Below are 25,095 nucleotides of genomic sequence, written 5' to 3'. Positions count from 1 at the left end.
TGTTTCCCGGTGTGGGGGGGGGGGTTGACATCGCGATGCTCTGCTGAGGCCGTGCTGCAGTGCGCGCGTCCCGGAGACGTGCTTGCGGTAGTGCTCCGCAGCGAGGATAGCCGGTAACAAAGCGACCTGCGATGCTCTGCGGCCCCGCCGTGTTTGCTGGGCCCTTCGTGCCGACTTCTGTCCCCCCGCGCTTCACAGGAGCGAAAAGGGACGGCGAAGGTCGGCTTCCTGAAGAGAATCGAGAAGGAGATCCAGCAGAAGTGGGACGATGAGCGAGTCTTTGAGACCAGCGCTGTGGACAGGCGCGATCCAAAGAGGTAGCATTATATTTTCTTGCGTGTTTTATTTTCAATTTTTTGTTGTTTATTTATGGAACGTTTTTTCCCATCAATACCCAGGGTTAAAAAAAAAAAGTCTTTCTGTGAGTCGAGTTCCTCTGTGGGGTGGCAGTGCTGTGATACATTGGCACCAGGCAGAGGTGGCCTCGTGCTGCTCGGATCCCAGCGGGGTGGGCGAGCTGTCCTGCCTTCCTTGGTGCTGTCGCTGCTCCCTGATTTTAAAAGTGAGGCTCTTTTCAGTGACTTCTGCTCTCAGCTGTGGAGAAGCTTTTTCAGTGTGACAAAGTGGGAGGTTAAGGAATGACTCCCCCTGTAGAAGCACAGCTCCGTGGTTTGAGGTGAGGCTGTTCGCAGGACACGGGCTTGCTCTGCCTCACCACGAGGGGTGGTTGCACACACAGCTTGGGTCCTGACGCAGGCTGACCTGTTTTCCTTGGCACGGAGATTGTTGTAGACCAGCTGTGTTTCCTGGTTTGATTTCTGCCTGAATAACCCTGAGAAGCCTGTTTAAGCCTGAAGCTGTGGAAATATTGAGCGTGCTTGGCAGCTGAATCCCTCCCTGATCAATAGAATTGCTATTTACAGTGTGGAAAGACTTGTGAAACAGTACTAGTAGCTTAAGTGGGTATTGTAGTGAAAAAACAGCAACCTTGGCAGCGTGAGTTATTTCTTATCTTGGTTAGTTTGGCTTTCCTGTATAATAACCTAAGTGCTCTAACAAATAGCACCTTCTTAAGCTGTAATCTTCTGTGAGCAAAGAAATGACTTGGCTTTTGTTTTTGTGTGTTTCTGAATCGGTGGCGTCGGAAGGGTGGGTCCATGCTGTGGGTTGGGGTAGAGTGCAAAGATGGAGGCAGTAATTACAAATGGCCTAATGATCTAGAAATTATGTTAGATGTTTTGGAAGGTCCGTAACCTGTATTCAAAGAGCTGTACAACAATATTATGCTTGATTACTACCAAGTAGTTGTATGCAGTGTTTGAGTGGAAAAGCTGAACTCGGTGGAAGATAAATGATTTCTCTGAGCCTTTGCAGCAGTTCATCTACAGAATCAGGACTAGAACTTTTACAACTGGGAACGTGTTGCATTTAATTCAGAGCTGCTTTGTGATGTCAGTCCTATGAAGCTGTGGGGTTGTTTTATAAGGGGACAAAACCTGTTGTCATTGCAGTGCTTTAAAATTGGGCTGTTTTTGCAAGATACAGATTATTTTGGTGTCACTGTGTGGTGATAATGTCTGAATGTATAATGATGTTAACAGTGTTATTTGTGCTTTTTTTTGATGCTTGCTTTAAAGCTGCTTGCATTGGGTGTTCTAATTCTTTGAATTTCTTCCCAGCAAGGGGAAGTACTTTGTTACTTTTCCTTACCCCTACATGAATGGCCGACTTCACCTGGGACACACCTTTTCTTTATCCAAATGTGAGGTAAATATTTTCCTTTGCCAATACCCTTAAATGCTACTTTTGAAATAGCTAATGCTTCTTTGGAGCTAACAGGGTGCCTTGCTAAGTACTTTGTAGGCTTAATGATGATGTCTTCCTGCTTTCTTATTTTTCCCACATTTTCAATAGGAATAGTACTGTTTGGGGGGAGAAAAGGATTGCATATAACCTGTGTAGTTCTAGGAAACTGGATTGCAGGTGCTGCTCTTTCAGAGATCAGAGGTGTTTAGGAGATGTTGCTGCTTATTGCTTGTCTAGCTGCTGACTGGCACGAGCATCACAGAGAGCCTTACTGCCCTCTTTGTAAGTACAGTGCTCTGTTTCCTACATTAACAGGCTCCACGAACTCCATCTTTTCTTTGCATTCTTCTGTAGCCTAAAGCAGCCTCCCAGGAAAGGTTGGCAGGTTTGTCCTGATGTGGCCAGGCAGTGCAGGTCTGGTAGCCTCTGGAACCTTCATTTCTTTCAGCACCTTCATGGGTGCTGCCTGCTGCATGCATCTGCCTTTCAGTAGCTTAATGGGAGGAAGGAATTGTATTTTCTGTTTGGGATGGGTGCTGTTTTAACTTTTTGCCATTCTCTTTTCATTTCTCTACTTTATATAGTTTGCAGTTGGATATCAGAGGCTCAAGGGGAAGAACTGCTTGTTCCCATTTGGTCTGCATTGCACTGGGATGCCCATAAAGGTAGGACTTGCTGAGGGGTTTTCCCTCTTGCTTTCCACTCTTAAAAGTACATGGAGCATTGCTTTCTGTCAGTGCAGAACACTGTGGCGATTTATTCAAAGCTTTATCAAGAAACCTGGCTTTGTAGGAAAGGTGTGTTCTGTTCTTGAACTGAACTGCAGTATGACTTCCAAGAAAATGAAGTTTTTGAAATTCAGCTGGAGCAGTTCTTTGTTTGAGAGTTGTAGCAGAGATGCAAAGTCATGGCTTGAAGCAGTGATGGGGCACCTGGTGAGGAAGGCAGGCCCAGCCCAGGGAAGCTCAAGTGTGTGCAGTGTGCCTCAGTGAGTGGAAGGGCTGGAGCCAGGATCCTTCAACTACAAGGCTTTCCTATAAGTTGATGCAACGTCTGGAAAAAGTTTGTGTTGTAGTGGGAAGCACAGCGTCACAGTAAAAATCAATCCTCGGTAATTGCTTCAGTCATAGATATGGAGAAGTGCTGACAGACTTCCAATAACTCTAATTAGGCTTGTGCAGATAAACTCAAAAGAGAAATGGAGCTGTATGGCTGCCCACCTGAATTTCCCGATGAGGAGGAAGAGGAGGAAGAAAATTCTGCTAGAAAAGATGAAGAGATTATCATCAAAGACAAAGCAAAAGGAAAAAAGGTAAAGTTGATCAAACAGGGATTGGTAGCTGTGCTCTCAGAGCTTCCAGTTGTGTAGCACAGCCTGTTTTCCCTCCTTCACACTCCTCAGAGAGAAACGGGGTGCAGATCTTAAATTGTTTTTCCAAGGCACCTCAGTACTTGTAATGCTGACTTGAGGAAAAATGCATCAGCTGCATGGATCAAGAGATACCTTTTGTTATGTGAAAACTTTACAGTGAGCTGATGTACTTTAGTGATTGTATTAACTTCTATATTGGGTAGTAACTTTAATAGAGGGGGGAAAAAGCGTATGCAGGTATTGCCAGTGTGAGAACATGTACTGTATTTCTCACTGCAATTGTCCTCTCAGAGTAAAGCTGCTGCCAAGAGTGGTTCTTCCAAGTACCAGTGGGGCATCATGAAGTCTTTGGGTCTGTCGGATGAAGACGTGGTCAGTTTCTCTGAAGCTGAGCACTGGCTGGATTATTTCCCTCCCCTTGCTGTCCAGGACCTGAAAAGTATGGGATTAAAGGTAACTGTTAGAAATGTAAAGCTGGGTTCTGAAAGCAGCCATATTTGTATTTATGAATATGGTTCTGTTCCTTTGGGACTAGAAATCATCAGCACAATAAAGACATTATCCCAAAAGTGTTTCTGTTATTTATGGAATTATTAAATTAATCTTTTAATATTGATCTTTTAATAGTCTCGTGTGATTAAGAGCTTTCTCATCTACAGAGTGTAACTGTGTGTCAGTCGCTCCTTGAAACAAGAATCAGATGAAGAAATTGGGGCATTCTTTCCCTGTTTCCATATGAAGTTACCATTCTATAATCAGTATTGACAGTAGTAGGAGGAGTAATGATATGATGACACAGGAAGATACTTGTCCTACTGATAATAAATGTCTAAAAACAGACAGGTATTGAGAAACAGATACTGAAATTCAGCTTTGTTGATTGGTTACAACTTCTACCGGACAGTCGGCCCACAAGGCCTGGAGTCACACATGTCAGCTCTCAAGGCTGAGCGTGCAGGCTGCCCAGTTGCCTTTTTAAGCATGCGCCATTAGTGTGCATGCACTTCTGTTTATTTTAAAATTAGCGTTGCTGTTCTGTGGTTCCTTAAATTTTGTGTTGGATGTGTTTAGTAGAGACTCCTATGCATTTCCAGGTGGATTGGAGGCGTTCCTTCATTACCACAGATGTTAATCCGTACTACGATTCCTTTGTGCGATGGCAGTTCCTGACGTTAAAGGAGAGAAATAAGATTAAGTTTGGGAAACGGTAAGGCTACTGTGAATGTGGGTGAGCTGAGTTTGTGACAGATGGAAGCATGACAGCATGTTTGTAACTCAGACTGAACTAAAAGGCTTTTATTTCGAATACCCTATCGGTGTAAAAGGCAGGGGGCTTATTGTGCTCAGTTTGTGTTGTAGTTTTACCACAGCTGTCAATTCAAGGTTCAATCAGTACTGACAGCTCATGCAATAACTGTCATTGGCATCTGTGGATAGTGAGTTGAGCAAAATTTGAGGATATCCTTTGGTTCTCCCTTTGATAAAGGTAATTTTTCTTTATGAACATATACTTTTATTTTTTAGATACACAATTTATTCTCCAAAAGATGGGCAGCCTTGCATGGATCATGACAGGCAAACGGGAGAGGTAGTGTTTTCAGTTGTTTTCATGCACTGCTTGTGGCTCTTATCTGCTGAAAGGGAAAAAAAGTGTCTTGGAGCAAAATGTATTTTATGCATTCCAAACTGCCTGTTCTCAATTGTTGGTACATGGGGAAAATTGAGTGAACTATTGAGAGTACTTACCTTAAACTGCAGATATTTTCCATTGTGATCATTCCCTGTGAGTATTTGGCAATTTGTGCCATCAGCATTGCTGCAGCATATCCATCTGTTGAGACATAAGCTTTTATTTTGCTGCTGAGATAGCTGATTGCATGAGTAAATTTTTGGACAGAGGTATAAAACAGATCCTCTCTCTTCAGTCTGCATTTTATGAAGTAGTTTTGTTTCAATGGAGTTGTGGTTTACTTTGAAGAAAGCATTGTTGCCTTAAATAGCATTTAGGTTAACTACAGAACAGTTTTTCTTAACTGCTAGAGTCAACTTCATGTATTGATTGCTGCTTTGTTTATGTGAACTGCAGGGTGTTGGACCTCAAGAATACACTCTAATAAAAATGAAGGTGTTAGATCCTTATCCAGCCAAGTTAAGGTAAGTCTTGAATTCATAACAGCAAGTCAGATCCCTCTTATGGCCAAAAGTGACCTTAAGTTAGCCTGGTTTGCCTAATGCAGGATTTAATTTCATCCAGTTACTTCTGTCACTTCCTGAACGTGGTCTCTGCTTTGAGCTGCTGTATTTGCTGTGTGGAGCACAGAATTGAGTTGAAACAAGCAGGCATGCACCAAACGAGAAGCAAGCCCTGCACTGAATTTAATGAGCCAGATAGGAAATGTAACCTGTAGTTCATGTTGGCTTAAGAGCATGTTTTGTGTTATTTACCCTGGATGTTTTTATTTTGGTGACTTACAAAATGCTTTTCCCCCCCCACCAGTGGCCTGAGAGGAAAAGATATCTTCTTGGTGGCTGCGACGCTCAGACCAGAGACCATGTTTGGGCAGACCAACTGCTGGGTCCGCCCGGATATGAAATACATTGGCTTTGAAACTGTGAGCGGGGACATCTTTATCTGCACCCAGAGAGCTGCCAGGAACATGTCCTACCAGGGCTTTACGAAAGACAGCGGAGTTGTGCCTGTTGTGAAGGAACTGATGGGAGAAGTAAGCATCTTGCAGCTTGCTGGCCAAGTCTTTTTCTTTTTCTTGTACTTCTAACGGTGGTGGTAGAATTCTACTTATAAGGAAAATGTAAATGTGTTTTGGTAGATGAACTCAGCAAGTTTAAATGAGTATCAGCAGGAAGGGCTTAGTGGGGCTGAAGAAATGCTGTTTGTGTAATTATGTTCCTCTGCCCCACACAGGAGATTCTTGGTGCTGCGCTTTCTGCACCTCTCACCAGCTACAAAGTTGTGTATGCTCTTCCTATGCTCACAATCAAGGAAGATAAAGGTAAAGTTGCAGCAGCAGCTTGTTGAGATCTGCCTGGTGCACGCTGTGCATTCAGTATGTCACCTGATGTTTTATCTGTTGTATCTTTTTCTTCGTAAAGGAACGGGAGTGGTCACAAGTGTCCCCTCTGATTCTCCAGATGACATTGCTGCCCTGAGGGATCTGAAGAAAAAACAGGTTCATCTCTTCTCTCAATGACTTCTGGTTTTATTTCCTTTCCAAGGTGTGGAGGGATGAAAATGGATATTCAGTGGATAAATCAAAACTCCTTTTAATTGGAGCTTTGCCATCCCTAACTTCACATCATTGTAGTTAAATGAAGTTAAAACTAGCTGAGCTCAGTCAGGTTTTTTTTGTCTTCAAGAAGGATTTTGAATGGGAATTGTGTTGCTTTTGTCTTACTGACATTCTTCTTTTGTACATTGAACTAGAAATGATTCCTGTTGTGGAAATGAATTTGAGATGAGACCTCTATATGAATTTAAAATGAGTCTTAGAGTAGCTGTTGCTGTTACAGCTTCAAAAGGGCATCGCTGTCTGAACAGCTGTCACTGGCTGTGGAATTCTGGTTCCGCTCGTTTCCAGTGATGTGTTTTTTCCCATCTTCAGATACGTACGTGGTCTGAGAGAGTCACCAGAAAATTAAACAGATGCAAGTCAGATGTGTGAAGTAGTGAGCAGGCAGAACAGCAGTTTTGTTTGTTTTATAGTAAATTAGCATGTTTGCAAAAGACCTTGGGAACAGATTAAAAAACTTCTAAGGTAAATTTCTTTCTTCCATTCATATGCTGTGTTTTTTTTCCCCCTAACTTTCAAAGGCCCTCAGAGGGAAGTATGGTATCAGAGATGAGATGGTCCTGCCGTTTGAACCGGTGAGTTCACCCACTTGGGTGCATCTGCAGTATGTGTGGTGGCTTTGTGCTCCCTGAGAAACGTGCCAGGATGGTGCACCTCTTCCAGAACTGTTGTCTGAAGTTCTGTTCGGCTGGGAAGCTTAGAGTGACATTGTCATGTTTTCTTACAGCTGTTGTGTGTGGGCTGTGAAGGGTTGCAGTCAAGATTTTTTTTTTATTCTGTGATATAACAAATGTACAAAAGCTTTTTTTTTTTTTTTTTTGTGGGAATTATTGTTCTGGAGAATGCAGTACATCATTATCCTGATAGCCTGTTGGTTATAGTAATAATCTTGCCTTCAAGGCAAGATGTAAAGGACTGAAGTTACTGAACTATTAATGCAAATGATGGCTGAATCAGTTTTTGTTGGAAAACACAGATTGCTGTAGAGCTGTCCCAGCGTTTTGTGTTGGCCTTGCTTCCGTGGGCCAGCTGCAGTGCTGGTACAGTGTGATACTGGCATGATGTGAGGAGATAAAACTGGGTTATTGCCTGTGGGGGAGCAGGTGAGGCATCTCATAGGAGACATCAGGAATTCTTGACCTAATCAGGGAGTTGCACCAATACTTTGTAAATGCCTGTGAAGCTCAATTAGTGACGGATGCTGTAAGTGTGCACAGAGTAGCACGATGCAGTGGAAGTCAGCCATTGCTCTGGCACCTCCTGCTGAGTCACTGGGGCTGTTCAGTACTGGCTCTTGCCCTGCTATCATGCAGTGTGTTTAGGTAATGTGTAAAAATTGCCTTTTTTCCTTTTGTCATCACTTGTTCAAACTCCGCTGTCAGCTGCAAACCAAGCTAAAAATACTCGTCTCTTATAGAGCATGTCTCTTCTGAAGTGAAATCTGGGAGATGAATTCTTGTGTGGATTTTATTGTGCTGAGATGATTTGAAATAAATACCCGATGCTGTTTTGTTAATTCTCAGGTGCCCATCATTGAAATCCCAGGTTATGGCAACCTTTGTGCTCCATTCATCTGTGATGAGCTCAAAATCCAGAGCCAGAATGACAGAGAGAAACTTGCTGAGGCCAAGGAGAGAGTATACCTTAAAGCATTTTATGAAGGAGTAAGTAATAAAGGTGGCTCTGCTTAGTTTGACTGGGAGAAAAAATTGCCAGGGCAAGAGTTAGAAATAAATAAAAAGGACAGGAAAGGGAGAGGTTTATTTTTCACCATTTTTTATTTAAAACTTCTGCAGTTGGAAGAGTTGTGTGGAATTGAGGGAGAATGGAGAAGTGAATGACTTAAAATTGAGGCTCGTAACTTAGTTTTTTGGAAATGGTCCCATTCTGAGGAGCTGATCAGTGTTGTTGCAAGTGTTGATTTGGAAACTAGTGTAAAAAGATAGCAGCTTTTTTTTTGTCTGTGCTTACATGATGGCTTACTGTGACGTATTCCTCAGGTCTGTTTTTGTAAGCTGGCAATGATTTGAATTTCTGCCTAGCCCTGTGTGACTGCCTGTGCGCGTGCTGCCACGTACAGTTTATTTTTAAGGAGAAGATTGAGAAACAAAACCAAACAAACCACCCCAACAAATAAACAAAAGTCTCCAAAAAGCAAAAGCTTGCTTCCTATTTTTGCTTGTCAGAGGTAACAAAGAAGCGGCAATTATTGCTGGGTCTAAAACCTACTGCACCTCTTTCTTTTTACTTTAAAGTGAATAAACTCCTCTGACTCATCTTTTACAGGTAATGTTGGTGGATGGATTTAAAGGACAAAAAGTTCAAGATGTCAAGAAACGTGTACAGAAGATGATGGTGGATAATGTATGTATGCATACCTATATGGGATGGATGGCTAAAGCAGAGACCTCTTGTTCTCTGCTTTGTCTCACAACCTTATCTAGCAAATATTTTGGTCTGATTATCATATTTGATGTACTTGTAAAGATACTGAAAATGGAGTATCTGAACTGTAAGTCATCTTCAAGTGAAAAGTAGAGGGGATTGTTTACATGGAGATACCCTTTCTGGGGTTCATCAAGCAGAGAAGGAAGAGTAGTAACTGAAAAATGAGCATATCATGTCCAGTAAGATTTTCCTGATGAGGACAGCAAGTGGGACAGCATCTGTTAGTCTGTATTTGCCTGTTGTCACAGCATTGTCATCTTCAGATTATAGTAAAGCACTTTGTGGTATTTGGTGCTGCATCAGAATGGATGGGCTGGGAAGGCAGAATTTCAGTTCTACTTTTCTTTGCCTCATGTTTTTTTGTATTAGCTGTGACATGTGTGATACATTTCAGGTTCTGCTATGAATAACTCCTTACCAAAAAACTCCCACTGAACAGTAATTGGTAGGGAGGTGATTAATGAGTAATTTTTGCTTCTGCCCTCCTTGTCATTGTGCATGAAGATGGTACTCTCAAAATTATGTGAACTGACACATCTGAGAGGTACACAGTCAAATATCATCTTCATTTTCTGGAAGGAAATGCTGGGGCAGTGCAGTAATGAAGCCATGTAAGAAATGCTGTAAAACAGACTGGAATTAAGACGATACACATTTTAGTGAAACGTGAGGATTTGCAAGACTTTGTACTTAGATCTTAGCTTTATTGCTCTTTCAGGTGTGTAACATCTCTTGTAGGATGAAGCCATGATTTATATGGAACCTGAGAAACAAGTGATGTCAAGGTCTGCTGATGAATGTGTTGTGGCCCTTTGTGACCAGTGGTAAGTGAAGTAGAGGGGTAGTTAAAAGTCACTGTCAATTTACATCCTAAGTTATGGTGTTCTTTAACAATAAAATGTTCTGACCGTAGGTATTTAGATTACGGTGAAGTGGACTGGAAGAAACAGGCATCAGAGTGCTTGAAACAGCTGGAGACGTAAGTTATGAAAGCAGATGTGAAGAGGAGTGATTGTGTGGAGGTACTGTGAGGGCGGGGAGGAGTGGATACTCATAGCTTGTTTCTTCCAGGTTTTGTGAGGAGACGAGGCGGAATTTCGAAGCTACTCTGGGTTGGCTCCAGGAACACGCATGCTCCAGGACATACGGCTTAGGTAGGGAAAGCACTCCTTTTCTCTCCTGGTGCTTTGTGAGCATGGTATTCATTACATCGTTTGAAAGGCTGAAGTGCTGCCTGGAATCCAAAATGGTGCAGTTAAGTGTAGAGCAGGTTTAACCAACTTAAATCTAGATGCAACGTCCCTGAGAAGGCGGCACGCTGTATCTTGTGAACTCGTGTGGTACAGAACTTTTTCTTGGGCAGTTATTTTGGAAGGGATTTCAGCAGAAGAAACCTATGACTATTTCTTTAGCATCTCCTTAAGTGATGACTGCGAAGTGAAAGCAGGTGCTGTAAGCAAGGGGTGGTACTGTCTGATACCTGGCTTCTGCCTCTTCCAGGTACCCGTTTGCCTTGGGATGAGCAGTGGCTGATTGAGTCTCTGTCAGACTCTACAATCTACATGGCCTATTACACGGTAGCTCATCTGTTACAGGGAGGTAACCTGAGAGGTCAGGGAGAATCTCCTCTAGGCATCAGGTAAGGAGAATGTAACACCGTTTTGCCTGTTCAGTTGTGTGCTTCTCTTCTGAGTTGTTCTTGACAAAGACTTGCCAAGCTGGCTGATGCTTTGCTTTTGTGTTTTAAAAGCATCACTGTAGAAACTTAACTTGCTGATTGCTGTGTTAAAGCAGTGGTGTAGAAGGAAAAATGAGGGAAAGAGAATGTAGTGCTGTCCCCAGAGAGAAGGGGGGAATGTCCTTGAAAGCAGAACTGCACATGAAGTAAATCACCTTTTTTAGTACCTGTCTGGCTTGCCTTGAAGTGGTCCTCCCCAGCTGTTAGAGTGACTTATTTCAGTGGCTGCTGAAGTGTCTCAGTTCTTGCTGAGAGACTGCTGTACAGCTCTGAAGAATGTTATGGTTCGGTGTACATAGAGCACAAGATCAAACTCCAGTTTTGTTACTGCATTAAAAGTTGGTAACTCCTGGGGGTGTAGAGCCTTCTATCCATAGCCCACGTGTGGAAATGCTAAAGTTAAGAGGGACAAAGCCTTTGTTCTGAAACAGCTCTCAGAACTGCTCTGACCTTTTAGATGGGATGACTGAACATCGTTCCAGTGATGAATATCAGAGAGATGATGAGGCACAGCTGGTCTGGAATTTAAAACAAACAAAAGCCACAGAAAACCCAACCCTGTGGCATTCTTGTCTCGAATCTTACGCTCTAATTTTGCCTATTTGGTGAGCTGCTTTCTGGAGTAGTTCACACATTGTGGAATTGCAACATGCCTTTTTTGATGCTATAACTAATCTGAGAAGCATTTCCAAAGTAATGTGTGTACAAAGAGAAGTAATTCTGAAAGGCTTTCATTTGGGTTTGAACCTTTCTAATTACAGAGAGCTTACCAGCACGGTAGCCATGCCTGGATGCAAACTTTGTGATCATTCTTAGCACTGAGTTACAGATTTAACACGCTTAAGTATGTAAAATTACAGTGTGCTACTGCATGAGTGGATCACATCTTTCTTCTTATTATTAAGAAATGCTTTTTGCTGAGACTCCGTGGGGTGGGATAAGCAAGGGCTTTATGGCACATTAGTTGCCATTCAGGTAAGCAACCTTAGCACCAGGTGTAGAAGTGAGGACACAGCACACACTGGTGATTTAAAGCATAGAACAATAAATACCAGAGATAAAGCAGTGGAGTGCTGCACAGAAGAGTGTGTAAGACTGGTGTTGTTGTCTGTCATTTGAACTACTTGTTGATAGGTACAGAAAGTGCTTTGGATCTGGAATGTGTTCTTTCTGCATAATGCAGGGCAAATCATCTCGAGAGGTGTTAAAGGATGGTAAACATAAGTTTGAAATTATTTGGTTTGAGATACGTATCAGGGGTGGACTCCCCTGAAATTGTAAAAAGCCAGAAATGAAACTGTGTAGAATGAAAACTATTGCTAGTGCAGACTCAGCTGTATCTTCATTCAAACTCGCAGAGCAAATCAAATGAGCAAAGAAGTTTGGGATTACATCTTCTTCAAGGAAGCTCCATTTCCTAACACAGAGATTCCGAAAGAGAAGTTGGACAAGCTAAAGGAAGAGTTTGAGTTCTGGTACCCTGTGGATCTCAGAGTATCTGGCAAAGATCTTGTTCCAAATCACCTGTCATACTACCTCTATAACCATGTGGCAATGTGGTCGGATCAGAGGTAAGTTTGGAAACAATGCAGAGCAGGTGTGCAGGAGGTAAAGCTGCAGACCCTGCATGATGTTATGATGTGCAATACTGACAACAAAAATCATAGAACCATGGCAGACTCCTAGCAAGGTGCAGTTCCTGTGCATGAGAACACAGTTAATATTTCCTTGAATGTCTATTTAAAAGTTGTATGAAATTCTGCATAGGAAAAGCAGTTTCCTGATTGTTAAATATTAAATCTGCTTCCTCCACTGACCAACAGATTTGCCCAACAGAAAACAGAATAGCTTTCCCCAGTGCTGTCGGGTAGTGCTAATGACTGACTTTTAAATTGCCTGTACCTGAATAGAGGAGGGTGGGGTAAATGAAATACAAGGCTGGATGCCGGGCTCCCTGCCTGGTATTTCAGCAGTGGTGAGCTCTGCCCCTCATGCTGTAGTTCTCCTCGTTTTCAAAGGCATTCCTTGATTTCTTAATTTTTAAGACACCTCCCAGATGCTTTCCTGAAGATTCTACTTAAGGTGTTCATCCCTGACTGGAAAAAAAAAAACAGTTTGTTTCTTGAAAGAGAACGTGTTTACTTTGTAATATGCTTTGTATCTTCAAACAGAGAAAAATGGCCGGTAGCTGTTAGAGCGAATGGACACCTCCTCCTCAATTCTGAAAAGGTATGGTGAGGTTTTGCATGTGAACTTCTTGTGGATGTTCAATAGGCCCTTACCAGACTCAAAAAAAATGCATATGAAGATAAAAGGAGGAAAGTGAAAATTCTTGTTCCTTCACTCTTACCTTCCAGGTTTTCATTCACCAGAGGTTACTGGAGGGACAGAAATTGCTGTTCCTCCATTGCTGCTTCACGTTCTTCTGTTAGCTCTTGTATCACTTGATTGGTTTAGTGAAGATTTCAGTGAGTTTCTGTTATGTTTTAGGATAGTGAAAATGTAGTAAAACAAACAAACAAAATCATTCTGCCTTTTAGCTTTGAGGCCTGGAGTCAGTATAAGAAGAGGAAATTTTGTGTGGATGACTTGCTAATGCACATGAGTTCTGAAACTGAATTTGAAAGTAGAAGTGCCTGAGCCTAGGAATTTGGCCTTGGAGATTGTCTGATGTGAAACCAAGAAAGCCACCATGATCCTTCTTGAAAAACTGATGCAGGATGAGCTGAAAATGCTGATTTTGAAGTAGTATTTAATTTTCAGGGATTGGATCAGAGTAATTTCTGGAACTGAGTTTTGGTGCCAGTTGTTCCATTTTCCAAGGCCTGAGAAGTTCTGGGGTGGAACCCAAACGACCCAGGAGGCAGCTGCAATTTCCATGAGTTTATAGCTTATGGCTGCCTTGGTCATCGCGCGGTTGCCCAAGTCACAGGCTGAGTTCTGTGTTCTGAGCAGATCTGTGCTTGTGAAGGTCAGTCTGTTTTTGCAGTGTGACCTCGCTCAGATTTACCAAAGTTCCCTTGCTCTGATTCATGAGAAAATGCTTTCCTAGTGTTTTCACCAAACTTTTTCTGTCTTCTTGCCTGTCAAGCAGTGGAGTGGGTATATGAGAAAACAAAGGTGGTTCTATTTCTTTCAGATGTCTAAATCTACAGGCAACTTCCTTACCCTAACTCAAGCTGTGGACAAGTTTTCTGCAGATGGTAAGTATGTTCTGACCTGTCTCTGTTATTTCAGTGATGCCAAAATGATGAGAACTCGTGTTTTGCTCTCAGAGGAGCAGTGGGTATATTGGAGTATTGCATTGCAATAAACCTACCAGCTGCTTTTGTTTGAAAAGCTGAGCTGTGTTTAGAAAATTGGCATGTGCATTAATGGAACACCTGTTTAAATCAAGACCTTCTCCCAGGTTGAGGTCTTCTGGAAGGTGCTTATTTCACACATTGCTATTGGAGATGAAAATACCAGACAAATGCTGCTGATACACACTGTGTTCCTGCATGCCGTGTTCCTCCTTGCATCCTCCTGGTGGCTCTTTGGTGTTTTCTGTTCCAACTTTGACGATGTCAGGCTCTTGGTTCTTGCTGTCTGCCTGATTTGCTTCCTAAGGAAAGCAGTGCTCAGCTCCTTGGGTAAAGTGCATCCTTTGGGGCATGTGTCTAGTTGGCCAGGCAATTTGTAACTTAATTCCACATTTACATTAACATGGAATTAAAAGTTGGTTGTCACTGACTTGGAGTCCCCTGCCTCCTGCACCCCCATCTAGCAGCTCATTGCAAACCAGCCATGTCAGCTGATGTGATTTCCCTCAGGAATGCGTTTAGCCCTGGCTGATGCTGGGGACACTGTTGAAGATGCCAACTTTGTGGAAGCCATGGCTGACGCTGGGATTCTTCGTCTCTACACATGGGTGGAGTGGGTAAAGGAGATGATTGCAAACAGAGACAGTTTAAGAAGTGGTCCTGCCAACACCTTCAATGACAGAGTCTTTGCCAGGTACTGTGTGAAGGCTGCTAATACAGCGTGGTGCCAGCTGGTTTTCTGTTTTATTTCTTTTCTTGCAAGGATTGTCTTTGTAGCAGTCTTATGGAATTCATTAACTTGTATTAAAAAATGTTTTTTAATACACTTTCAGAAGAGTTGATGTGACTGTGTTGTGCTGGTGGCATTTGTTGCATAGTTCCACACAGTACTCCTATTAAGTGGGGTGGGCTGTGCAATACTGGTGTTTTTACTTTCCTCCCTAGTGAAATTAATGCAGGCATAAAGAAGACAGATCAGAATTATGAGAAGATGTTATTTAAGGAGGCTCTGAAGACTGGCTTCTTTGAATTTCAGGTAAGAGCTCTCGTTATAGAAAAATAATGCTTGACATTTATTGCGTTGTGTGGGTTTCTTTTGATCCTGGTGTCTGTGATTCTTAGCCAGACAGCTGAACTGGAATCTGAGTTATATCAAGAAACAAGACCAATTAGATGGGCTTAATCTGAAATTATAAAGGTCTGTTTGTGGCATTTTGCAGAGGCTTGGAGGAAGACACCTGTGATGTTGCATGTAGGCACTATTGAGAAGACTGTTTCCTGTCTCTAGGTCCTTTTCAATAGAGTTTTAAGTAATCCAGATAACAACAGAGTTCTCTGCAAATAGTGCTTTTTGATGCACTCCATGAACCACATCCAGAGTGTCTGCAGAAGCATTCCACTTCACTTAACGAGTTACAGACTCTCCTTTCTTTATGTTTGGGAGTGGAGTTAAATAAGCTGAGTTGTATGTGTAATGGTAGATGGTATTCATTGCTCCTCTTTGTACTTATTTGTGAGGGCATTTTGGGGTCTTTTATATCTGTCCTAATCAACACTAAGGTACTTTTTGTAAAGTGAAGCTGCCAGCTGACATATTTGCAGTCAGATACTTGAGAAAAATGCACTACTTCCAATAATCTGTTATTGAGTTCTAAGCTTCTTACGTTCTACAGGCACCTTGGAGCAAACAGCTGGCTGATCTTCCCTTTGAGAGCTTCTCTGTGGCAGTTATATTTTGTAATACATAATATTGTATTTATGGTGGTGACGTTGACTTTCTTCCAGGCAGCAAAAGATAAATACCGTGAGCTGGCGATAGAAGGGATGCACAGAGAGCTGGTGTTTCGGTTCATTGAAGTTCAGACTCTGCTCTTGGCTCCTATCTGTCCCCACCTGTGTGAGCACATCTGGTCACTGCTGGGAAAGGTACTAATGGATGTTTGTTTTGTCATTTGGTTCAGATCCGAGGTTTAATTGATTTTTAGGCTGGTGTCAGACTTGTAGATTTCATTTGTTTGCAAGTAGGGGAAACAGCTGTCCTGTAACGTTAATGTATGCATTGCCATGGTAGAATGCTGTGTGTGACAGCAGGTACGTCGAGGTACCCTGCGTCTTTGGTTACTGTAGTGATACGGGTCACTTCAATGCAAGTTGCTTTGACTAACTTCACACACAGGGTGATCTAAAATTAATCTGATCACAAAATATTCCTGCATCTATGCGTGGAACAGCTGCTTTTGTGCTACCAGGTAAATTGGGGAAATGAATCCGGAGAAGTTATGCATCTGTGTGGCAGGTGTGCTTGCGTATGTAACACAAATAAATGCACGTTGGCTGTGTTCTTACTCCTCTGCAACTGAGTAATGGATGAGTGCTCATTGAGGTTCATACTGCCTGAACTTGTTTCCAGTCGAGCCAATTGATTGAAGGACCACCAGATACATGCACTGAGATAAAAATGCCCTGTAACTTCCTTTCTTAACAGCCTGATTCCATCATGAAAGCCTCCTGGCCAGAAGCTGGCCCTGTGGACGAGATCTTAATTGGCTCTTCTCAGTACCTCATGGAAGCAGCTCACGACCTCCGACTCCGCCTCAAGGGCTACATGGCACCTGTGAAAGGAAAAGTGGTGTGTAATGGTCGTCTACGTGTGCGCAGTGATTCTGCATTGCCTCCTCCCTCCTGATGTTATGAATCTCTTCCTTCCTTTCCTCAGAAAGGTGCTAAAGAACCTTCCCAGAAGCCTTCTCACTGCACCATCTACGTCGCCAAGAGCTACCCCCCATGGCAGCACACCACCCTGCTGCTTCTGCGCCAGCACTACCAGGCAGGTGTTCTTCTGTGGCTTTTTGGGCTCCTTCTCTGCTTTATCTGTAAGGAAGTTTGTAAGTTGTAACTTGTTACCAAATTAAAGTGAGGTGGTTCTAATTTCTTCTACAAATATCCAATGAATTTTAACGCTTAATGAGAACGTTCTGAGGTGTGTCTTTAATTCAACAGCATGTCCTTACTGCTTTTGGCTATTTCTGAGTAAAAGTGGGCCCGTCTTCCCTTTCATTTGAAAGGCTATCCACTTGTAAATGAGTTCTTTCCCAGCAGTGTTTCTGAGGAAATCTTACTGGCCAAGAGGTTGATGCTGCCTTGCTGCACAAGTGGCCTTATAGGTGTTTTCTGCTCCTTAAGTAGGCATGTACTGTTCAGTGAGGAGGTTGCAAGAAATATGTTGGAAAGCAATACGTGTCCTAAATGCAAGAAATTCACTTCTCTGGAAGTGGAGAAACCTGTTTCTGACACGGAGACTGCTGGGTGGCTTTTGCCTTGCTGGTGAGCTGCTATCCTCAGCGTTGTAGCTGACACCTTTTGAGTCAGGGCTCTTATAACTTGCAGTGTTGAATTAAATCATTATTCCTCGTGTGAAACTTGTCTTTAGAGTATTAAACATTGGGAGTTCTATAGCATTTCCTGCATCAGCATTAAATTCTGCTGTTCAGTCTGGTTTGCTGAATGGGAGTAATGGCAAATACCTGAACTGTGAGTGTAAAATCAAAACAGTTGAGGAAACTAGTGCTTAAATAGCTGCTCGAGGGTGGACTTAAATATGCATTTAAGATGCATTTTACTTGATAATTTAGGTACACTAATATGTTGTTGCAGACAAGATTAAAGAATGGCAGTAGATATCCATGGGTTTTGGTAAATTTTACATTTTAAATGCTTCTAAAGGGTAGGAAAATGATTGTGTGGAATCAATGATAACAGTCCTTGAGGGCGTTTTGGTAAAGCATGGGGGATAGATGATAGTAATGGGAACATGCTGTGGTTTGTTTTTTCCTTCTGGTCCTTGTACTTAATGGATATCATCATTGTTCAGGTCACCGGAGGTCGGCTGCCAGACAACAAGGTGATTGCCAGTGAGCTCAGTGCCCTGCCAGAGCTGAAGAAGTACATGAAGAAGGTCATGCCTTTTGTTGCCATGGTTAAGGTGAGTGTCAGAGCGCTCTCATGCAGAAGGCTGGTGTTTTCCTGACCTTGCACAGAGTGTTGCCAGCAAGTTGAGGGACTCAGTTCTTCTGCTCTGTTCTGCACTGGTGAGGCTGCACCTGCAGTACGGCACCAGGTTTTGGGCCTCACAGTGCAAGGGAGACAAAGAGCTGCTGAAGAGCTGCCAAAAATGAGCCTTCAGAGGAAAGAGGGCACAAAGCAGCTGCTATGAAGTTTCCTGCGTAAGAGAAATTTGTAAGAAGAGGCAGTATTTTATAGATCAGCTCGTACATTTGCAACGTATCAGCCAAACTTTCAGCCATACAAGCAGATCAGGTCTGAAATGTAGCTGTTTTTTGTCATTAGTCTGGCAATTAATGACTCCCTTACATGCAGGGAATGGTGTGGCATGCTGAGACTTACCAACACTTCATCCCTGTGCTTTGAAAGAAGAGCAGTAAGCGACTGCATATGAATACATAGAAGAAACATGTGAGCTTAGATTCCCTAGACCAGTATGTTCTCTGAAACAGATTATTCAGCAGTTCCAGGGTATAAGAAGCATTTCTGCTTGTGCTTCCTCTCTGTCAGAAGATCAGGCTTTGTGATTTACTAAGGGAAGCAGTTCACTGTTGGTGCAGGGAATCTTGCATGTTACACTGATGAGGGAACCGTGGCTGTGCCGAGAGTGATGAAGCAGAGCTTCAGAGGAGACAGCTGACTGTGTGGAAGCAAGAGACTAATTAAATTCCAAAGAGGAAGTTCTGTTTTACTCCAATAAATAAATAAAAGTGGTTGTTATATTGCTTTTAATACTTTGGCTATTGTTACTGTTGCTGTTGGTTTTCTATACTAATTAATTTACCTTTATGTTAACATATAAAGTGGTTGTTATTTCCCTGCAGAGAACTGTTTTATGACTGTTGTGAACGTGTTCAGCTGTTGTATGCTTGTTCTTTATTCTAAACTAGGTCATAAGACTGAATTTCATGCTGTGAAACAGCAGTGAAGTGCTGACTTATTGGGAGAATTCTCAACTCGCACATTAAATGGAGATTACGAGTGACAGAATATAAAACACCTTTTGAGTTCTGTGTTAAAGATGTGTTATAATTGCTCTTACTCCTCCCATCAGTGTCGCCAGCTCCCTGTAGAAGACACCCTGTTACAGGAGAATTATTGCTCCTGGGCCAGCAGAGAGCTCGCGTATTTTAAAGCCTGTTCTTTTCATGACTAATGTAGATAGATTGCAATTTTGAAGCATCATCTTGCAGTGTTAGATGGTTTTAATCCATTTTTTCTTCTGGCAGGAAAACCTGGAGAAGAATGGTTCGCGTGTTCTTGATCTGGAGCTGGAATTTGACGAGCGGGCTGTGCTCATGGAGAACATCGTCTATCTGACAAATTCCCTGGAGGTTAGCCTGTTCTGATGCACTTGTTGCTTGGCTCTTACTGGGATAGCTAGAGGATCAGCCTCTTCAGTGCTGCTTCTGAAGAGCTTTGCTCTGACCTGTAACCTTGTTTTTCAACTGAAGGAATTAGGACGTGTATCACTGGTGAGAGTGGTCGCAGTCCTTAGCCTGAAGTCCTCAGGCTCTGGCAGTGGCACACGTGAGCTGTAGCAGATTACTTTGTTCTCTTCAAAAGCTGAATCTGGGCAGGGCTTTTAAAACTGTTGTGAAGTAAATTGGCAGTCTAGAGGAAGTTATGCTCAGTATGATCATCAGAACACTTGATGAGGGGACAGCTTGGGCAGGTTTATGAGAAACAGCTTGTTTCAAGAGTTAGAAATTTCAAAAATACAAACCACAGAATTTCATTGTTTTCAGTTGTGCAATATGAAATAAAAGTGGGCCCATTGGATTTGTCCTGTATCAGAGCAAAGTCTAGAGCAAGCAGTGCCTGTTTTAAAAGTATCTGCAAGTTTGCTTTCTTTGATGAACTGTGGAAGGAAGGAGATGTCCTGCTGCACAGCGGGGCTTTCATGCAGGAGAGTGTCAAAATACATAAGAGCTGAACTGCTTTATCACGCAGAGTTCAGCAGGAGCTGCCACGTTCAGAACCTTGGCACAGTTACTCTGTTTCTGGGTGAGCTGGGGGCTGGCTGGCTATGAAAGCTATGTCTTTCTGCTATGAAAGATTTGGGGTTTACTGTGGGTCACTGTTTACTGTGGGGTTTACTGTCAGGTTCAGTATGAGTGTGCTGTTACTGCAAATGGGCCATGCTGTTTGTTGACCTAGATTAGAAGGAGTTACCTGCACAGGATGTGATTTGGCAAGCCAAGGGAAGCCATCCCTCCCAGCTCTGCTGATCTCAGACTTGGAGGATGTGTGTCAGAGTTCTGTCCTCCTCATTGCCCCCACACCCTCCTCCCAGTGTTAGAAAGGATGATGAGGAACTGCAGCTTATTGAGCAGAGGCCATCAAGAGCAATGGTGTGAACTTCTTGGAGTGCATGGAGGTCTGGTATCTCCTCTTGTTCCCTCTAATGTGATCAAACTCCTCTTGATTCCCTCTCCTCTCCCCGCCCACCTTTCCTGCAGCTGGATCACATTGAAGTGAAGTTTGCTTCTGAAGCAGAAGATAAAATAAAAGAAGAGTGCTGTCCTGGAAAACCATTCTCTGTATTCAGAACTGAGGTAACCAAGAGCAACAAAAAAATCCGATGTTCAGGTATTGGAGGTCTGAAAAGTGGAATACAAACCAACCCACAAATATGGCATTTGAAAGTTTACTCAGAGGTGTAAATAGGAATTTGTGCCCTTCACACCCTTCAAAACAGGAAAGGTTTACTGAAGCAATTGCTATTTCTTTCCTATGCATACAGCTGTCAATGTGACAATTCTATCTTGGCCTTCAGGCGCTTCAGATCAAATCTTTCAATTGTGCTGGCTGGAAGGCTGTTAAATGAGTGACTTGAGCATCAGTGTGTATGCCTTCAGTCATGTGCCTTGCCTACCACCCTTCAGATCAAGTAGATGTGTTCCAGCTAAAACATGGGCCAAAAAATAGAGAACTGAGAGCTCTTGATTCTGCTGATCTGAATTTTGCTTCTCTGCTGTTATTCAGAGCTTCTGGCGGTGCTGTGCTTGCTGGAAGGCATCACAAGCTCCCATGTGAAACTTCATTTGCTGAATTCTGTAGTGTCTTAATGTTTTCAGTGCTCTTCTGTCAGTTTACAGTGGGCTAATAAATGGCATTCAGTTCATAAAATCAAACACTTAAATTATCCTTTCAGCTCTGTTGTGGAATTCTGAGAGCACTGGTCAGCGAGCGTGAGATCTGTGCAACGCTAGAGCAGCAGTAACAAATGTGAATGCTTCTAGCTCTGATACTCTTCAACAGTAAAAATTTCATGGATTTTTTTTCCTTAGATATGTCCTAAAAAGTCACATACCCTGCAGCTTACATTCTAAAAACTTGTGTAGGTGTTTCTGTTCTGCCACTGGCATTCTGTGCTGTGCAATGAAGGTGATCTGTCTGGAACACTCGGTGGTGGCTGGTTTGGTTTAGGTGCATATTTCCTCTGAGCCTTGAATCACAAATGTGGAGCCCCCTCTAATTGTTTGTTAACTGTCTTGCAGCCCAGTGTGTCTGTGTTTTTGGTGAACCCTCAACCATCAAATGGCCACTTCTCTACGAAAATTGAGATTAGGCAAGGAGATAATAGAGAGACTGTGATCAGGCGCCTAATGAAGATGGACAGAGGCATCAAAGGTAAATCCTGGAGCTGACATGATGTGCCGTGCTGGGGAGGTGGGCACAGAGTTGCTGTGTCAGTGGCACAGTGTGGGTGCAGTACAGGTGCAGCCGTGGCTCAGAAAGGTCTCTGCACGGAAGGAAACAGCTTTCCTAAGGAAACAGCAGCTGTGGTTCTGTTGAGGAGTGCAGAAAGTAGGAATGGAGCAAATCTGAATCACCGTAGAGCTGAATGTTAGTGGAAAACTGGGCTGAATCCAAAAGGTTCTGACAGCAGAGAAATCTTTTCCTCATTTTTCTGTATCTTGTGTTTATATTAACGTTTATCTGTCAAACAAAGGTGACCACTGATGGATGGTGATGCACGCAGGGGGAGTGCATGATAACTTGTGTGTAGCAAAATGCATGCGGAGGGCAATGTGCTGTACACATAGAGATGTATATCACAGAATTGTAGGGGTTGGAAGGGACCTCCAGAGATCATCGAGTCCAACCCCCCTGCCAAAGCAGGTTCCCTACACCAGGTAGGTGTAGATATGTATATCTAATGCCCTGCTGCAAGGTGAATATTTTGAGATGATTGGGAAGAAGTGACTCTTTCCAAGCTCTGCATCTCTTCCAGAAGGTGTCACTGTTCTGTCGGTGCACAGGAGAGAGAGGCAGTGCTTGGAGGAAGGCGTTGCTGAAAGATCCTGTTTTTTTTTCTGGTCTGCTCAGCAATCTTCTGCTGGTGCGAATTTAAAAAGGAGCTGTATTTCACAAAAACTCTCCTGTTCCTTTCCCCCAGTCTCTGAAATTAATTCCTCGAAACAAAAGCACTGCTAAGTCACTCACAGCTGACATGAGAGCAAAAAGGCAGACGTGCTTGGAACGGGGCGGGGGGACTTGGAGATAAAACAGACATGCTGTCTCTCTGCAGTTTGCTCTGTGCCCGCTGAATGGCATCTTCTAATGGGTCCAAGTCTTTGGGAGTGTATCTCCTTGGAGAGGATCTCTAGCAGGGCCACGTGTTCAGTGCTGCTGTGATGAGCTGGGCATCGCGGTCTGTGTGTAGATGTGTCCTCATTAGCTGTGGTTGTATTGCAGATCTCTCTAAAGTGAAGCTGATGAGGTTTGATGATCCGGTTCTTGGGCCTCGCCGTGTTCCGGTCCTCGGCAAAGAAGAAGCAGAGAAAACTGCTATTCCAGAGCAGGCAGTTTTCCACATCGACCTGGCTGAGAAACGTGTGTGCGTCACAGAGAGCGGCCTGAGGAGGGACGTCGGTGACACCATGGTGTACCTGGTGCACTGAGCTGCCTGTGTGCAGCTTCATCCCTGGCTGAGAGAGAGAGAGCTCATGGAGTGACTCTGAAAGTGTTTCTGACAGAGATGTGAATTTGTTCTTCAAAAAAGAAAAAAGCCCACACAAAACAATGCCTTTTTTGCATGCGAGTTTATCTCCACTCTTTAAAATGTGGATATAATGGAATTATTTTCCTTTGGCCTTTTGGGTTTTTTTGAAAATAAACAATTTTCCCAAACAATGTGGCAAATCTTCCTTTCCAGCTGGGGCCTGTGTGCTCAGTAGAGTAGCAGGCTTAGCACTCCTTTCTCTCCCAGCCAAACTGGGATCCAGGCAGAGCAGTTGGTCATGAATCTCCTCTAATAGACGGGAAAAGTCACTTACAGACTTCTGTACTTTGCTTTTCAGTAACTGAACAGCATGAGGGCATTACCATATGGACCATCAGGTCAGAATCAGCTCAGTAGTGGTGAACTTTGAGGTAAAAGTATGAAAGCTTCCATGCTAGGCTTTTAAAATAAAGGCTAAAACATGAATTCTTTTTTTCCCTCACAAAGCTGTTTATAAATGGCTGCCCTTCCTGCCTGGGCAGCCCCTGTGCCTGGGAGCAGCTCTTCCTGCTCTGAAGCCATGGCTGAGGTTAGGAGCTGATCCTTGGTTACCATTATAAATGATGTATTGTAAGAAGATCCATATGGAAACCATTTGGGTGATGGGAGTGGCTGCTCAGCGTTGCACGTCGTGCTGCAGCACCATGTTGCTGATGCGGGATCCCCTTTTGCTCAGGAATTCGGCTCAGAGTTTATTAATCCCTGCAGGTTCTCCTAGCAGAAGAGAGAATTATTGACTGTGGCAGCAGCAGTCTGTGTGGGATCGTTATTTTGTTTAAAGCAGTAACAGTTTTTCTTCAGTGCTGTCTCCCCGCGTTAGAAGCATTGCCTGACCTTTGGTGTGAGTTACTGGGCACAGAGGTGGGCAGCATTCAGTGCCTCCATCAGCCCTGGGCAGTCAGAATGGGGCTGTGGGGAGGTCAGGGCAGGATCTCCCGTTGCTCCATGTGGCACTGGGTGTGCTGTGCTGGCTCTGTGCTCCGTGCAGAGCTTTGGGCAGCCCCAACTTCCCCCCCACTGCAGCTTTTCTGCCACAGGGTGTCAGATATGCATCTAACGGGGCAAAGTCTGCTGCTTCTCATGTTCTGTTCCTCGGGCAGCAGGTGGGTCTCTTGGATTGCGTTGCTTTCCCCAGCTCTGCTACGTGAGGGGAATGGGTGCTCAGTGCATGCCTGCAGTGTGCATAGGCTCCAGCTCCAGCGTGGGGCTGGGTGTGCATGTGGTGCAACAGCAGTGCAGCAGCCCTGCAGGATGGGTCGCCCCTGTCTGGTGCGTGGCATGCTGCAGCTCTGCTCTGCTCTGCCCTGCGCCGCGCTGACCCCTCCTGCAGGTTGCAGAGCGCCGTGCTGTCCGATGCACGTAAGTAAACATTTGTAAACTTCACGTGTTTTCAAACCTTTGTTTTTCAGTTACAGAAATAGAAAACAAATATTTGAAGATGAACGCAGAGCAGGAAGCGGGTATCTTTTTGTTTATTGAGTTCATTCTTCTCCTTAGTGGTACGTTAAATTGAAAAAGCCTTTTTAAAAAATGAACTTCACATCATGGAAAAAAATATTGAGCGGTGCTGAATTTGTACAGGTGCCTTTCAACCCTAAGGTAAATGTCAGTGTTCTGTTTGCTCTTCCTGCCCGTCACCAAATAAGAAAAGATTATATATAGCTGTTTCTAAACATACACGTGTAAAACAGTCTTTCCTGTGCTCTCATTCATAATAATAAGACTGTAACATTTCCCTGCAACGTTTGCTGGGCTCAGTGCAGAAAGGTATCAAAATTCACGGCCCAATGAGTGCAGTCAGTTACTGTCTGACCCTTGCTGACTTCAGGAAGCATTCAGGTCAGAGGTTTGATACAAATGGTCCTTTGTCCGCCTGTCAGCAGTGCGCGGCCCCCCTGGGTGCTGTCAGCACCCAACCCCATGGGGCTGCTGGGGTGTGGGTCCAGCCGTGCAGCTGGGCTGAGTGCTGCCTGCTCTGAAATGGGGCCTCTTAGGGAAATACTGAGCCCGGGGGTGGCTGGGGAAGGAGGAGAAAAGGAAAAGGGAAA

The 25,095-nt window shown here is 43.6% G+C and overlaps 1 protein-coding gene across 1 annotated transcript; it reads left to right on the top strand.

The window, feature by feature from the left end:
* Positions 1 to 204: 204 nt before the first annotated feature.
* On the top strand, positions 205 to 22,946 carry LARS1 (leucyl-tRNA synthetase 1; the record flags this gene model as incomplete). Its single annotated transcript, XM_079542418.1, has 31 exons — positions 205 to 317; positions 1,680 to 1,767; positions 2,391 to 2,471; positions 2,978 to 3,118; positions 3,470 to 3,631; positions 4,273 to 4,385; positions 4,703 to 4,766; positions 5,265 to 5,332; positions 5,676 to 5,901; positions 6,102 to 6,189; positions 6,290 to 6,366; positions 7,008 to 7,061; positions 8,010 to 8,150; positions 8,773 to 8,850; positions 9,673 to 9,758; positions 9,848 to 9,913; positions 10,006 to 10,088; positions 10,435 to 10,573; positions 12,031 to 12,243; positions 12,844 to 12,901; positions 13,812 to 13,875; positions 14,485 to 14,668; positions 14,920 to 15,010; positions 15,760 to 15,900; positions 16,460 to 16,600; positions 16,691 to 16,801; positions 17,846 to 17,956; positions 19,266 to 19,370; positions 20,499 to 20,594; positions 21,540 to 21,672; positions 22,741 to 22,946. Exons 2-31 carry the CDS (start codon positions 1,717 to 1,719, stop codon positions 22,944 to 22,946), a joined length of 3,372 nt encoding a protein of 1,123 aa, XP_079398544.1. The 5' UTR covers positions 205 to 317; positions 1,680 to 1,716.
* Positions 22,947 to 25,095: the final 2,149 nt, after the last annotated feature.

The sequence above is a fragment of the Tetrao urogallus genome (genome assembly GCF_951394365.1).
Source record: "Tetrao urogallus genome assembly, chromosome: 14".
Classification (NCBI taxonomy): domain Eukaryota; kingdom Metazoa; phylum Chordata; class Aves; order Galliformes; family Phasianidae; genus Tetrao; species Tetrao urogallus.
Note: the sequence above shows the minus strand (reverse complement) of the source record. Positions and strands in the feature narration are given on the sequence as shown.